The sequence below is a fragment of the Dromaius novaehollandiae genome, chromosome 10, assembly GCF_036370855.1.
Source record: "Dromaius novaehollandiae isolate bDroNov1 chromosome 10, bDroNov1.hap1, whole genome shotgun sequence".
Classification (NCBI taxonomy): Eukaryota; Metazoa; Chordata; class Aves; order Casuariiformes; family Dromaiidae; genus Dromaius; species Dromaius novaehollandiae.
This window is the reverse complement of record NC_088107.1, coordinates 15,419,831-15,437,318: the sequence shown is the minus strand read 5'-3', so window position 1 is coordinate 15,437,318 and position 17,488 is coordinate 15,419,831. Positions and strand designations below refer to the sequence as shown.

At 36.4% G+C, this 17,488-nt stretch overlaps 1 protein-coding gene across 4 annotated transcripts in view; it reads right to left on the bottom strand.

Moving 5' to 3' along the window:
* UNC13C (unc-13 homolog C) overlaps nt 1-17,488 on the bottom strand; it is a 221,193-nt gene that overhangs the window by 37,633 nt on the left and 166,072 nt on the right. For 3 of the 4 annotated variants that reach the window (XM_064517384.1, XM_064517387.1, XM_064517385.1), the window contains 3 exons: nt 13,335-13,412; nt 12,907-12,936; nt 742-830 (listed from right to left, as the gene is read on the bottom strand). In XM_064517384.1, the coding sequence (XP_064373454.1) occupies nt 742-830; nt 12,907-12,936; nt 13,335-13,412 (197 nt within the window). The remainder of the gene's footprint in view (nt 1-741; nt 831-12,906; nt 12,937-13,334; nt 13,413-17,488) is intronic. The other variant, XM_064517386.1, reaches the window with a different exon arrangement.

Below are 17,488 nucleotides of genomic sequence, written 5' to 3'. Positions count from 1 at the left end.
GAGCCTGGGAGCAAAAAGAAAGCAAGGCAAATTGACAAACTAAGCACACGCAGAGAAAGTGAAGACAGTCCACCCAGACTGTTCATCAATGGATTGAATAGGCAACTACAGGCTTCACTTAATGAACACTGCTACAGCAGTAAAAGGGAATTCTTAGATTCCCTTCTATTTAGAAGCAAAAATAACTTAGAGTACTGACACACTGCTGGCACAGCACTACAGTCATTCAAGACTTCAGTGTATTGTCTGATTAATGAACGGTTTTGAGAGTAAGGCTCAGCAGACTCTTGCAGAGCCACAGGCAAAGTGAAAGACCCAAGAAGGCCATTCACAGTGATCATCTGAGGCAGGCTAAACATAGGCATCCCTGGTTGAAGTAGACCACTTGGAAATGGTATCAGTCTCAGGAAATAACGTATACATGGTCAGAAAGAGAAGTTAAACATAGCATTAGTCGAGAACAAACAAGGCAATTTTTGTCTTCCAGAACACAGAACAAAAGTTGGCACCTGCATTGCTATAACCCATTCATGCCCACAGACCAGCTTCAGTTTTCTTTGCAGCAAGGTTAGTGCTGCATGTTTCAGTCTAAACACACACACATGGATGCACACCACTTCATCAGGGCAGGAGTGACCAAGCTATTTCTCTGAAAAGTCATCCAAACAGTCACCCAGACTTAACCAATGAGATGTGAACAGGAATATGTCTCTAAGGTTAGCAGTGAAATAGGTTTGTTACCTTGTAGCATATGTTATGCTGAGTTCATCCAGTACATTACTAAGTTTCACCTGAAGTTCTTTTAGGACAACACTAGCTTCAGGATCCAACTGCAAAGAGATTGTAAATAATGTTATTTTTTACTTTTCTATTATGTTTTTGGTTTTCAGGTACAATTATCAAATTAGGAATGATATGCAATGTTACACTGCACTATGGAAAACCAAATGTGGAAACACCTGTTCCAATACAGTATTGTTTGGTAAGACTAAAAATTCAATTACCATAAAGCAATGGCTTTCCATGGGATGGTACAAACTGTGTTAGCCATCGCAAGATTAGTGTTATCATTATCAGGCCGCGGTAGACAAAAGGCGTACCAAGAGAATGATGCCTGAGAAGTCTGTGCTTGCGTTAATACTAATTCATATGTTTTCATCTTTCATTTTTTTGTACATTTCACCATTGTCAGTAATTTCTTTGTGTTTTACTTAGAAGATGTTTCCATATTTCCATTAATGCAGTGTAAAAGTAGAACAGCCAGCACTGTGAAAGATGGTTTGAAGACTATCCATGCTGCCTCTACTGATAGGGTATGAGGGAAGGGAATCTATTGAATTTCAGTCTTTTTATTTCTAAAAGCCATTAAGACATACATAATTCAAGCACAGTGCAATACATTCTGAGGTACAGGCAGAACAACAACTTGTATCTCTGATACAGGTTCTCTAAACATAGGAAAAAAGGGAATGCAGGGGAGAGAAACAGTTTTACATTTATGTCTGATCAAGCACAAGGGATGGGGATCCATGCACAGATATTTAATCAAAAAGGTTCTTTGTTGATATTGATCTGTAGCTTGTTTATTTGCAATGAATTCTTTTTCAAATTAAAAAAAAAAACAAAAAAGACTTCTGTTTCCTTGAGCTTTAGCATTTAGGAAAAATGGTTATGGTCCACTGTGGGATACAATTGATGATCATCAAGATCAACAGCTGAATACGAATAAGTGATGCACCAGGTCTTTCAGCTACCAACACTGCAATGTTAGTGACTGGTTTTCAATAATAATCCTCAAATTCTGGGTGCATGTCATATACAAATTTTCTGACACTTTCAAAGGAAATTTTGCATTTGGAGTACATAATCAGGTCTTTCTCTATTTGTATTTTCATATCTTTCAACTGCCTGAGTGGGGTTATAGTGCTTATTTTTCATATGATGCTTCAGAGTACTATGGTGAAGCAGGTCAGCTCTTTTAACGATACTTTGGAGAAGGGGGAGAAGCTGTGGCACAGTGCACTGCATGACTTACATGAGCTCATGAAGGAATTCTAAGGTGAAGTTAAGAAAAAACAAACCCACCCTCAAACACCCCCCAAGATCTACTGTATTCTAGTCTCAGACCATTCTTTCTCTCCTTAGAGGTTATGTATAGTTTAAAAGCACAGAAAATCTGAGTTGTTTTTATTTTTTTGACCAAAATCTCACATAGAACAGGGAACTGCCATACATCCTTAATTAGAGACTCAATAACGTTATTCTGGTACTCATGGTTAAAAAATATATGAATACTAGCAACATGATTTATAACAGCCAGGGTACATAATATAATAAAGCAGTCTGACTTTAGGCTAAGCCAAAATCTTAAAAACAATCACCTCTGACACTTGAGTAAGTTTGACTGCACTCACCTTCAAACTTTACAGTTGATCCTTGCCTTTGTAAAATACAAATAGACATTGACAAAGAATGATAGGACCCACATGGTGGTGATGTGTAGCACTTCTTAAATCTGAGAAACTCACATTTTAACACTGTGACTACTTACTGTCTAGTTTTTAACTACTTTGCATTAAGAGAGGTTCTCCCATCATGTCATAATAGTTTCCCTGGCAGATAAACTCTGACAATTCAAATGCTTAAAGGGATCATTCTGCTTCATACAAAAAGCAGAAATATCATTAGCAGTAAACAAAGCTACAGTTGACTGACAAAGGCAAAGATCCTTCTAGGAAATGCACTTCTAGGGAATTGTACATCCTTTGGTGGGAGGCATACAGAACGCAAATTTAAGCCCTCCACTAAGAACATTAACATTTAACAAATAGTGAACACATGAGCATTCACACTGAACATGGTACACTTCAGAAAAACACAAAATATTGGGCAGGCAGAAAACTCAAAATTCCTTGCTAGACCATGCACAAGTTAGAGAAGCATGTTGTTACTGGGACTACAAAGACTAATGTAGTTATTTTCTATCAGAGGTTGTTATGATGACCAGAAAATACAACACATTTGCTAAATTCACCTGGAAGTGGCTATAGCTTGGCCAAAATTAGAAGGATCAAATACTAATATCCGACTGTGAACAAAACATACATTATTGAAAGGTGCATGCAAGTACTCCAAGTTGTAGAGGGTTTTGTGCTCAGAAATTGCATGAACCAGTTTGTGCGTGCACAGCTGGAGGCACGTGACAGAATGTCCAGCCTTGTGTAGACACATGTTCGTGCTCATGTCACAGGGAGGAGTGCAATGCAAAGAGGTTTGCAGGCTGGCCAGGCAGGTGCTTAACACCTGGTGATCTTGTGAGGACTAAGAATTATATGTTAGCAATGTTTCTAAGTGCCATTGTTATTTTTCTGTTTAATTACAGGACTACATAATAATTTGAGTGCCTGGCCAGGACCAAAATGTGCACTTTTCATTTATTTTATCACATGCCCTCTACGTGCCAGTAAGTTCCCAGGACAAATCAGAGAGTCCTCACGCAAATGGTTTGGCTTAATGGAGCTGACAAGCTGCAAGACTTATGCTGGCAACACTCACCTGAGACAATAATACATGGCCGTCAAGACGACTGTGTAAAGGAGGCAAGTTTCCCAGCAAGGAAACTCAGGCATGAAGAAGTTAATTCATTTATGCAAGGCTTTCCAGTGTTCAAGAGAAGAAGTCCTGAGCATTACTGACTTGGCTAATACTGCCTTCTAACAAGGGAGTAATGCTGAGAACAGACATCTCTGTTACACGAGCTGATCTGTTGCTAGATAACCACAATCTGATAGTGCAGAGTTATTATGGGAAGGGAAGTGCATAAGAATTCAGGTAAAAGGAATCTACAATTCTTTATACTAGTTATTATAACAGTTTAAAAAAAATAGGTACGAACATGTTCAGCTGTAGAAATCTCAGCTATCCAGAGGCTGTTAAATGATGAATCTAAGGGCTAACAAAGCCCTAATGTTACCCTACTTTGCAATCAACCACATGGAAAGGATGTAAGGAAATCTGAGCACTGAAGTGAGGCAATAAAGCAATGCTTAAAAGATGTCATATATGGATATGCAGATAAGAAAATGATGTGCAGTACTGAGGAATTTTTCTTCCTTCAAGACTCGTCTGCTCCACACAATTTGATGAAGATTTAAAAAAAAAAACAAAAGCAAAAAATTTTCAAGAAAAAAGAAGAAAAAAACCCTGACTGAAGATATTAATCTGGGAGAAAAATGAGATGATAAGTAGCATTAATGCATCCTATCTACTTTAAGAATGGAAGAGGGAGGGAAAGACCATTCATCCCTTAGCTACTTGGGTTCCATTTTTCGTTCATGGCATGTGTGGGCTAGTCTTAAAATATATCAGTAAGTTGCTCAGTTGTCAAAATCTTCTGGAATTTTTTAAAACAGCAAATTTATTTCAGTAGTGGAAATGCCTGTTAACAGATTAAGCCACACTTTTCTCCAATTCTTATCTTGCATGTCTGTCTTAGGTTCATAAATGTTTCTGCTTCTCAGAGCATCTTCTTAAATAATACAGTTAATTTTTACCACCAACAGAACACATTCAGAAATTTGTTGGCACACATCATAACATTCTGTTAATTACAGATTATTAAATATGTCATTATCGGTTTGACTCTTTCTGAATGCTAAATAAAAGCAGAGAATACATTTGCAGAACAGCTGAAGAAAAAAATCAAGAAATATTCATACATCATTCTTTTCAAATACTGCCTGTCTAAAACTATGAAAGCTTTTATATGTACAAACCTTGGAGATGAGTGAAAGATCTGGCAAATTTGGCTGCTTTCTTCATAATGGGTTAGACTGAGTTACTCCATACTGTAATTTAATGTGTGCTAGTATAGAGCTAATCTTGTTAACTGCAGATTTGCTAGGGTTTCCATAGGAAACTGCAGAGATGCAAAGTACTTCTGCATAAATTAAACAGAACCTCTCTAATCGAAATTCCATTCCTCTGCATTTATCTGTAGTTTCACAGATCTAATTGCTTACGTTTTCCTAATGGGACTTCCTGGTTACCTCTGTTCAGAAAATAGTTTTACATATAGTTTGCGTATCTACGAAAGACACAGGTATTTATCAGATCCATCACTTAAACAGTTCTTTTTGTTTCTGATAGACATCTGCCTCTCCCCCAACTATCTAGGTATTGTGAATCCCATTTTGAGGTGCTTAGCTCTTCCTGATTTACCTACAGTTTATGTAATACTGTTGTACATAAATAACCTGTTTCTGCTTTCCACTTTTTTTTCTCTTTTTTTTCTTTTTTTCTTTCTTTCTTTCTTTCTTTTTTTTTTTTTACTAATTGCTCTAGCTCATTTCTGTCATATTCTGCCATCTGGTGAAAAACAAAACAAGTATTAGCCCCCCCCCCCCCATCAGATCTCAACTTGTAAGACATGAAAAAATGATTTAGTGTGAATATATGCACTTCTTTTGGGCTAAACAGCAGTTAACCAAAACTCTACATGATGACAATCTGATCACCATGACTTCTGACTTAATTAAAAAAAAAAAAGGACTATGGGTTGGATCCCACTTTACTACTCTTATTTCTTTACAGCAGACTGATTTTCTGTTATTTTTTAAGGACCCTTCCTGCTTGGCTACAACAGAGAGTAAGAGAGCTAAAGAAACTCATATTGTTCAGACTGTTTTATTTTAACAGCAGGAGTGCTGAGAGCCTAGTTTTCTCCCTCTATTTATACAGCTCTCTACCCTGTCATATGCAATAGGCCTACTTTGAACATTGGGACTGCTGTTTGATTATGGTGTTTTGATGGCATTGTTTGGAAGACAGACTGCTCACAATGTGGCATTTAATTTCACTTAGAATTAGTTTTGCTTTAATTGAGATAGGCCTCATTTATTCTGCTGAAAATCATCTGACTTTTTGTGCCCTCCACAAACAAAAAATTAAACTATTTTCTCTCTGCAAGGAAACTGTTGACAGATTTTATTGCTGGCTTTGTTTCTTGTAAGTACCAGTTCTTGGAGTACCTTACCACTCGAGTTTGTGCTCTTGGAATGTCTAGGGGATTATGTAGTCCAATTCAAGGACAAACATTTTAGTGCACTTTGAAATGGGTGAAAAAAAATTGAACATGTATGCATTTTCCTTTAAAAAATACTCATGATGAGAAACAAACAAAACTATGAATGTGAGTGGCAGAGGCCAAGAGTTTTATGCTTCACGTCACCACTAAGAGCAAAATCCTAAACTCTTTACTCATTCCCAATTGAGAGCAAAGCTCCTGTCTGCACTGATCAGGTTTCGGAACAGAATTCCACCCCCAGGTCTACTTAGGAGCTCTACATGGAGACTGACGGTAACGCTAACATAATGGTGTGAGAACTGGACTTGTGAATTTTCTGATTTGTTATTACAATCTATAAAGATGAGAAAATAAGTTTATTTTGGATTTTTTTGAACAAGATTTCCTGTCTTTCTTAAGTGGTGCACATTAAGTCTGCTCCTCCTTGAATTTGTTGAAGAAATAGTTAAAGTGATTTTTATTAACTCTTTGATTTTATTGATAGCACTATATTCTTCTTAAAAATGTAAGTTTTGTGCTTACTGCACCTTCAAAAAAAAAAAAAAAAAAAAAAAAAAGAGGAGAATTTGTTGATCTCTTTTCCCTCTCTGTTTCTTAGTTTTCACTCTACTGGCTTATGGGGTCTCCAGTTTGCTACCTTTGAACTCTTGGAGAGTATCAGTGTGGCCAACTCATGCCTCAAGAGAAGGTTTATGTTAAGTTGCCCTGCATAAATGGGAATGATTTGAAGCGGGCTTCCTACAGTCTACCTGCTGATCTGAGTAAACAGAAGTAAAGCAGTTTGACCCTTTACATTTCTTACCTTTTAAAAATACATTTGTGCCACATATAATGTTTAGTTACTTTTCATGATTTAGGGTAACATATTTAACAGAATATAAATTACAAGCTTTCAACCCAAAGCAAAATGTTTCTTAGTATGTGTCTACTTCAAAAGTTAGATATGGTGAATGGGTAATAAGCTAGATCACACACAGTGAGGGAGTTTTGCTATCACTCTACTGACAGAAGTTATTGTTTAACTCTTATATCACATTATTTGACAAGTCTACTTTGGTAGTTCAGATCTGCAGGTACAACACCTGAGACCTCCCTGGCAAAAGGAGTCTGGAGCATGGGGAGGGCCTGAAGCACCAGGAAGCACATAGCGTCAGGCCCAGAATGTGGAGCAAAGAGGGGGCGACACTGCCGCTGTCATGACAAGGTAACGTAAGTGCTACCATGACAAAAGGTAGCAGGCGTTTTGCCCCCATTACAGCCAAATCAACACTGCTGGTGCAGAAGTATGCTTACATCTTGGCCCTTTTTAGACAGAACTTTATTTTTTTTAACCTGTTTTCTCCTGATACAGTCGCAACAATGCACATATATATGCAAAAATGAGACTCAACTTCAGTTGTTGCTCCTGAACCCACATGGTCAACTGGTGACCTCAGTTACTTAGTAAAAGCCCATTTTACCTTTTTCTTCTTCTACATAAACTGAATGGGCTTTTACGAAGCATTTATATACAATTTCCATTCCCATATCTAGACTGGGTCCTTCAAAAGAAACTGATGTACTTTGTAAATAAGTGCCTTTGCAGCCTTTGATAATATTATAGGAAGTATTTACTTCAATGCAAATAAGAAGTTCTAAGGTAAATGAATCCTGTAGTCTGATAAATAAACCTCTCTTTCCTAAAAGAGTGCTTCATTTTAAAAGGGAAAAATATCCATGTTAAATGTAAACATATTTGTGGCCTTTATTTTGCCATACCCTGACATTTACTGAAGGAATTTAGCAAAGGAGTTGGATTTGAAAACTGCCTTAGTAAAACCTTTCCTTTTTCGTGCCTATTTAAAGAGAAAGTTTAGCAAACAATCACAGAATGATTTAAGTTGGAAGGGATCTCTGGAGACCCTCAGGTATCATACGCATGTAAAATTCTCATCGAGTATGCTAAAAAATTCCTTTGTATGAAACTACTAACTTAGTAAAACTGCTGTAGGGCTGGAATTCTCTGACGTGAAATTGGTACCTGGCTGCAGGACATGCTTTGAGAATTCCAGCCACTCATCCCAATTCCCCAAGCTAAAGCATTCAAAACCAAATGTAACTGAAATAAGTGTCTCAATTTGCAACACATCTCATATTTCAACCTAGTCTTTGGTGAAGTATATATAACTCATAAGTTATTCTATGTTTGTTAAATAATATAAAAGGAAAATTACATACTTATACCCCCGTGTATGTATACACATTGAAAACATTCAGAGATCAATTTTCTGCTGCAAATGAGTTGCTTATTGCTAAATGCTTAGATGCTGTCCTCCACTGACACAGCTATTTATATTTGATAAATTCCTCCCATGTGATCTTAAGCTTCTTATTACTTTAATGGCAGAATAAGCAAAGTGAGTACCAGTTATTAGCAAAAATCTGAGCGACGTGTTCGTAACACGGAAGCTGTCTCCATCTGGTTGGGCATGCTCCTACCTCTGCATGATATTTGAGCAAGAGGTCTCAGATTTCTGAAAGTTTACTGCATTAATGCATTTATAAAGAATTTGTCACAGACTAGACAAAACATACAATCTATGAAGTAGATACATATATCCAGAAAAAGTTGTAGAGCCTTTTCACTTTTACTAAATGAAAGATTTGTATTTATTTAAGACAGATAGTAACTGCATTCTAGTAGAATTAGCCTCACAGGCAAGAGTTACTTTAAAGTCTTCAGAACTGTTCATACTCCCAGATATGGGACAAAAGTTTAGCAAATTGATTACAGGCTGTGCAAATAATGGTATCTAAAAACATATTATTTTTAAGTATCTAGCTCTGAATTTATTCCAGTGCTTCCTACTTTCTTTAAGAAGGATCCGAATCTTGTATTAATAATGAAAATCACAGTGAAATTGTGCAGCTGAAATCTTCTACAGGACAAAATTCAGCCTTGCAAATGGGCCATAAATTGTTCCAGTCCTAGAAACAAGCTTCACTGAGTGGTGTGTGGGCTTTTTGCAGTAGCTGTTCTCATATATCACAAAATTAAAAGGTACCCAAATCTATGCCTTTTGAATGTCAGTCTTAGACCAATTTAATGTAGTGGTTTATTTAAATGTACAGTTCTTCTATAAACTCCTAAAACAGAAATTTTCATTTGTTAAAGTGCTCTGCTTTATAAAGATTTTTAATTTTCTCCCATTAAGCTGCAGAAAAATATTTAAGATCCTAAAGTAGTAAAAATTCATCACTGGATTTTGCAAAAAGGCCTTAATCAACATTAGGCGTTCCAGCTTGTGCACCTAGTAGGTCAGCTATAGCACTGTTGAATGTATCACTTTGTACTGCTGTTGCTGAGATAGAAAAATCTTCATAATTTAAAGTTCACTTTGTTCTGCTGAGGTTTTACAACCCTTATGAGTTTTTTGTTTCTTTCAGCGGAGCTCCACAGTGCTGTACCTACTAACAACAGAAATACTACTGTATCTTTTTGCTGAAATATTGGAGAAAGCAGATTGGTGTGGAGGCCACCAATACACTAAATGGGTTTATGCACCCTTTATAGCTAGTCCATGTGCCTATGACCAATAGCAGGAAAACTGGTCACCTTCACTCAGACATACAACAAAGTAAAGAGTCAACCTAGAATATAATTTATCATTTGTGTCTTTTAATCCCTGCCTAAAATTAAGTTTGGCGCAGACGACGAAACAAAGTTCTTGCATGTTTGCAGTCCCTGATCATGTAAATAGATCCCACAGTCTTGGCAGCATCCATGTATGCAATTTTTTCTGCAGATTTAGGGTTATAAGTCCCACTCATCCTGGTCATAAGCAGTACAGTAACAAACAAATGAATATCATCTTTACATTAACATATGGCAGTAGTGTTGAATGGCATCTATATTATTTCTCAACTGGTACTGCCCAAGCCATGGAGAACGGACTGAAAATATCTTTGTAAATTATAACTGAAAACTGTTTCACTGCTCAGCTCCTCCACATCCCTGCCTCCAAGGTCAAATACTCACTATTATTTTCTGTCATAACTATATTGCACAGGCTTACCACTGACAAACTTCTACTGTTTATTTTTATGGTGAACATATGCAGGGGAAATTGGAAAAAGAGGCAATGCAGATATGAGACACCAATAAATGTGCCACAGGGAACAGTGGGGACAGTAAAAGACAACATATACAAACAGGACAGAGCATCAAACAACCAGTTCTCTGGGACCATCAGTTCAATGTATTTCAATGAGCATTTTCCCAAGTAAGATAAAATAAGGAATATTTATTTATTTATATTTATAGATATTTTTCAATATTTATTTTAACATGGAAATCTGTTAAATTGAAGAACCAAGTCATTTATTTTAAGGCATGTTCTTTCAGACACTTGGAAATGCAAAACTATACACAATTTACTGTACTTCAAAGGAATAATAATATATTTTTAGGATTGCAGTAACACAAAACATCAAGATCCTCCCTGTGATCAACACTGAAGACAGTGGATTTATGGCTGAGTTCCGAACATAGACCTGGTTTATTTAGTAGAAAAAAATCATTGAGCTTTGAAAATCATACAGTGCTGCACGAAATGTGCTATTTTCAGAAGACAAGTGTCCACACAGGAAATGTTGTACTAGGTCAGACTTGAGATCCATCTAGTTCAAGACCACATCTGATCAAATTACTTCAGAAAATCGAACTATTTTGCAGCAAAGTGGTAAAAGGTGATCTGCACTCTTTAGCTCTTTTTCCTAGCCCATGAATCAGAGATTGGCTTAAGCTACTTAACACAGGATTTTAGAAAGATATCTCAGAATTCTCTCTGGAGGTTGCAAGTTGCACCAAAGTTTGCAGGAAACATGTTGCTTTGATACTGTAAACACCCTTAATAATTCATTCTCAGTCCTCGCTAACCTCAAAAGGGAATGCAGAAAGGGTGGGAATAGATGAGAGATTTTTGAAAGAAAACTGCTATGAAAAATAGTAGTTTTTTGACTATATTTTTGTTTTTTAAGTTATTGGGATAAAAGGAAAAGTAATATTTTCTTGAGGAAAACTGAACATTTATAAGATTCAAGAAAATATTCTATGATTAGAAAATAATGTGGTAGATATAGACATAATATAATGTACTGCCTCAGTTAAAGCAATACACTGCAGAGGTATGCAAGGTGCTGTTCAGCTTCCTGCTGCTTTTGTCTTCAGCAAGATTTGTGGACCCTTGGCTGTTTTTAGGATTCATGACATTCTGTAGGATTGAATCCAAGCCCTTAATATAAAAGTACTTCGCAAAGAACATGTAAGAACCTGGAAGATAGGTTTCTTTGTAATATTCAGACAGGAAAAAGGGTTTAATGGGAACCACAAAACACAGACACATCTGGATTTTTTTTATATATATATATATATATATGTATATATGTATACACATACACACACACACACACACAGACACATATTTAAGTTTGATATGAAACTCTTAATGACAAGAAGACTGCAGAAGTTTGTTTCATTTTCTCTGGGGCATGAAGTTTTTTTTGCCATGGCTGCTCCAAAGAGCTATTACTAGCTCAGCAAAACCTCCTCATCATGCAGGTTCACTTGGAAGCTGCTATTCTGTGACTGGCGAGGGAGCAGTCCGCAGAGGAGCATCTTACCTCCACAAAGCCTCACTGTGGCTGTGGATATCTAAAACAACATTATTTCCAGTTCTCTCTATGGCACGTCACATTAGATCTAAGTTCTGTAAAACTGTCAGACTGCAGCACCAAATGAAAATGTATATGCAACTTCTTTTTAAAGGCCACTTACTACTAATAAGGATAGTATATTCATGACCTTTATATATATATATATATATATAAATATATATATTTATATGTATTTTTACAAGAAGACAGGATTCTACAGCCTACAAAAGATACTAACTTTTCATGAGCTTGCAAAACAGGTAGTTAAAAATATAAACAAAAATAAGTGCTAAAAATAGTCAGAATATTTATGGTTATTATCCACAAGTGCATCTGCACATCTACAGAAGGTGAATTCCAGAATGAGACCGAGATATCCAACACTTTGAAATGTTCTCTGACATGTTAGTCAAGTAAACATGATTTTATTTAAATAAATACATATGGCACCTTTTGAAGTGTTCACTTAGAAGCCAAGAAAGGAACCATTACTTTGGTTTTCATGCTATTCAAAATAAATTAAAAAAAAAAAAGAAACAAAACCTAGGCTTTCAAAATCAACCCTTCATCATTCACTGAAACCGCAGTAATTTGAAAAAGAATATATTAGTGCTTATTCTGATTAGCCGAAGGAATTCTTTCCAGGTATAGAACCGTAACTCTCACTCATGTGTGTAACCATTCAACATGTGAGCCACATGAAGACCAGAATCATCGAAGGACTGAAGAATGCATTTATGTCCTTTTATTGTTGACATGACTCCAGGTACTTTTAAAGTCCTGTTACATATAAAAGGAGATAAAATTAAGCATGTGCTCGACCACTGAATAGCAACTCTTGGTGAAATAGTGCCTGAGCTTGGATGCAATTAGGCCCTCAGATACTGAAAAGTGCACTTAAAAGAATATGTTATACAGCTCTTTAGAGCCTGTGAGAGACTTCACACTATCTGCCCTCTAAAACATTTCAATTTAGAGTGTCAACTGAATGCCCAAGCATAGCTCTTTTTGATTTTAGACCATAGGGAATTACACAAATGCATCAATGGAAATTAGTACAAAATGTGACTTTTCTCAGTCTTAGAAAATATAGTCAGGAATAATAAAAGATGCTTACTATCACAAACCTCATAAGAGAATCTCTCTCCTTCTTTCTTCTGCTCAGTGGATTGCAAGTCAAAAGGCATTAGACAAAGACATGACACATTACAGACAAAGCACAAGGCACAAATTCTGCAAAATTTTCAGTTACAGGCAAAACGTACTGATACATAAAAAAATCAAAATATAGTCCAATACAAACATTAAAATAAAGCTGGCACTACAGACTGCAACACAAAACATCCAGTGTTGGTTCAGCTTTACAGATCATTAGCATGTTTCTCTGAAATAATACTAGGTCTTTATCAGGATATTAAATAGTTCTTGCACACATTGCTCTTTTAACATTTTGGTTTTTTTGCAAGCATAGGTGAAAGCTGTTACTAGGTTAAAAACACGGTGCTAATGATCTCTAAGTAACTCTGAAGTGAAACAGGAAACAATTCTTACTCACCTCCTTTCCTCCCATGGACTCGAACATTTTCTCAAGCTGGACTCGTAACTGTTGAATATTGTTCATCAAGATACAGGGCTACAAAAAAAGCACAAAATGTGATAAATGTGCATTCACAACCTCCGGGCTGAAGGCCAGTTCTTCAGCAGCCCTGCATACATGCAATTGTGTTTTTAGAGGAGGAGCTCAGTTTCCCAACCACTGCTGCCTCACCTTCCTTCTACACTTCATACTTATCTTTGCCCAGTCAGTAAACTCAGGCAGCCAGTGACTGCCCGTTATGCCCTTAAGACAATGTTGCCCCACGGGCAGACTTCATACCTTCTCTTGACCGACAGGCCAGTGTTCTGATCAAATACAGAGATGTAATTCACATCATGAATCTCATACTCCATGTAATTGCTACTCATATTTGATACAATTATATCTGCTGGAATAATGCATGTAGTACATTATTGGCTTTTTGAAAGTAGGCACGTTAACAATCAAAGTACTTTAGAGTGAAAATAGACTGGAAGAAGGGAGCACCAGATTGCTTCCTAGACTCAGTCTTTGCAGAAAACTGTCACAGCACTGTAACCCAGATAACAGCTGAGGTTTAAGTATATGAATAGATCAAAAGACAATTTTATTCATAACAGAATATTATTCCAGAAATATACAATTTTGCATTGCTTGAAAGGTTTGTGAACGAATTAGGCAATAGAAATTCTGTACACATCTTATTATACTCTACATGTACTGTTGTTTAAACTCATTGCTTTAAGTCGGAACACAGTCACAGTGCGAAAGACAGCAATTGCTGGGAAAAGAAAGGTAACAAAATAAAATATAGATAAAATTAAGCAGCTTATTACAGAAATATGGGAGAAGAGATCTGTTACTGGGATTTTGCGTATTCAGATGACATGTGCTAGATTGATATGGTTGGGGGAGAAATAAGACAACCCTCTCTTAAAGAATTCTGCTTGGCCAAGGTCAGTGTGCTCCAGTGCAGCACCGGGTTCACAGCCTGAAGGGATGCATTTCAATAAAGCACATATACATTTTTTCACAGAACAAAAAGGTAGGGAATGATTAGGGTGATTGATACTCGTCTGTACCGTTCTAGATGTTCCAGTGTAGTGCTGAAAGATGGTGTGATTAGACTTTGGCATTTAAAAGATCATTAAAATAACTCAGCTGCCTGTTCCATATTACCATCAAAGGAATTTAGGGTCAGAATTAAAAAGGAATCTAGAAGGAAAAACAATTCTGATTTAATTTCCTAGTCCTCACATTATTGCTTCCCAATAAGGCATCTTCAACACTGCATGCTATTTGTTTGCCTCTCCCAAAAGAAGGCTGGCTTTGTGCAGTGGCTGAAATGTCACATCTTTTCCTATCTCTTGAGACAGCAGCACACCCCACTTCTATTTGTTTATCTACCTGCTATTAATTTGGGATCGCTAAGATTTTGTCAAGGACTGAAGGGCATTGTCAGCACCAGGAATTTAGATAGCTTGGTTCACATTCCAGCAAAAAGGATTCTCATCCATTTAATGATGAGTATTCGATGTGGACACATTTGTACATTTCAAACCTTAAAATGGTCGGTTTTCAGGGCATGGCGGTCCTACTCCAGTAGGAGCTGGAGAACAAGATATATGTTTTGGGATCCCTGATGCACCCCACTTGTCTTCCTCCCTGAGCTGAACTGTGAATAAGTTATATGAATGCATCTATTTGTTTGCATCTAATGTCAAACTGCATCCAGCTGTCAGTCAGCATTTGCTGACTGAATTGCCATCTCCTGTCTCCTCCAGAAACAAAGCTTCAGGATGACTAGACATAATTTGGCCTGTGGGCTGTCATTAGGACCTTGCTGAGGATACTTACAGTATAAGATTCTAACAGTGTAACATTGCTCTTGATGGTATTTCTAGGTATAGTAAAATTTCTGTGCTTAAAGGGTAGTTAACATCTTCTGGTAAACATTAATTTTAGAAGCAATATTACATTTAAATATCATTGTTCAGGATCTTTTCAGTCATGGTGAGTAGGCTATTTCTGCTCACAGATCTGCAAGGCAATCACTCAAAACTCATACAGTAGTAAAGCCAAAAAACTTCTGTTACTTGTATGTTTGTTCTCTCTCAAGCTTTGCTAGAGTGCCCACTGCATGCTCACATGTGCTGATTAATGGACAACAAAATATAATGTCATATGGAAGCCAAATTGTGATTTACTGTGTAAATGACACTGAAACTGGGAAGACTGGGATGGCAGCAAATAGGAGGACAGAACCAAAGTTCAAAACTACTCAAAGAGCTCTTCTATTGCAACTGGTTTTTAAATGCAAGAAAGGTCCATAAACAGTGGGAGATTAAGAAAGGTCTACTGACTATAAAAAGGACAGGTAGTAATAAGGACACGTGGAGAATAATATATAAATACTAACTGTATTTATTTGTATTTTAGCTTACAATATATATACGTGTACTTCCTGGCATAACTGCAAATGCTGAAAGAAAGATTAATGCTGAATCAGTATCCCTAGTTTAAAATATATCTGCGAAATAAACAATTTGTTTTAATGCCTCTCTTCTGGGACTATTAAGTGTAGTACACACAAGAAGAAAGCACAGAACTTCCAAGGGGATATTTCTGGTATGACACATGCTTGCCTTTCAGACAACTGAGTGATTGAAAGATAATGTCTTAAGATCCATTTCCAGAAGAGGAGATAGAGATTTACCTAATAAAAAACATGTAAAATATCTGGTGCTTCCTGTGTGCTTTTGGGTAACTACCAATCTGTGGCTACATGCAAAAGGCAGTGACTAGATTTAGATGTAAGGGAAGCAAACTTCTCTCTCTTTTTACAGGAGTTATCTAGGGCAGAAATACACCTTTGATGTCCCAGCCATCTTTCTATGCCATTCCTGACACTTCTCATGGCAAAATGTATCTATTTCATTAGAGTTTTTCTGTTCTACTCCTTAGCTATCTCCCCTTCTTGACATGTTCTTTATTGTGGAAACTATCTGCAATGTCATAAATCAATGATTATGATTTCTGATGGCAAATAAATAGTTGAAAATAATGTTTGGGGTTTCTGTTCAAAACAAATGCAAATGTCTTTGGCAATATACTGAAGCTAATTATAAAAACAGATGCTCTCAGATAAATACTTCACATTGAGACAGTTTTCAAAGTTTCCTCTGAGACTAAGGTTAATCTTTCAGAGCCTGAGCCTATCTTGGTTCAATGGAAAAATTTCTATTGCTGTCAAAAAATAACAGAACCAGAGCTTAAAAACATTCTCATCTTATTACTCCATTCTTATATCCAGTATTATCTTGTCCCTCAGAATTCTACTTGCAGCAATTTACAGGAGTCAGACAGCCAGTCACAACAACACATAAAAGTGAACAGCAAGTGTATATATAAAAACAGGTACTTTTGTAAACTCTGACAGGAGGTGGGAGATAAGAAGATGTTTTTGTGTTACATGCCTTTTTTATGAAAAGCAATCTTTGGCATGCTTTTATTTGAACAGTTTATGTGTACATTTTATAGTGTTTAATAAAAACAGTAAAAATATTGACCTGGAAAAGAATGCCAAAACCTAACTACACTCATAAAAAATATTTGATTTAATCTCTTCTATCAAATCAAATGGAGAAGAGGGAATATTAATGTAACAGAGATCACGAGATCAAAAGGTCACTAAGCCAAATGTATATATGCATTTCAAAAAGATACCATCTATTAAAAATAAGTTATCTCCCACAAAGGCATTTGTTGTAATACTTTATGCCTTTCCTATATTACAAAACCATAATGAGATTAATCCCTCTAAAGCCTTAGTAAAGATTGTCATTCCAGGGTGACTTCAGAAATCAATCACTAACAATTAGAAAAATCCCACTGGACAGGCTAAAAGATGACACAAACTATCTGTCAAGGTTTGTTTCTTCTAGCAAGTAATAAACTTGGTTTAATATTAGCATTAAATTGAAAGTAGTAGACACACATTGCTATAAATTTTACATTACATTTTGAGAATAGTTATGGCCATAATATTGGGCCAAATACAGAAGCAAACTGTTTTGGATGAAGCTTGGTTTAAATTGATTAACATTAAAGCAGAAGTAAAAGAAGTAATGAAT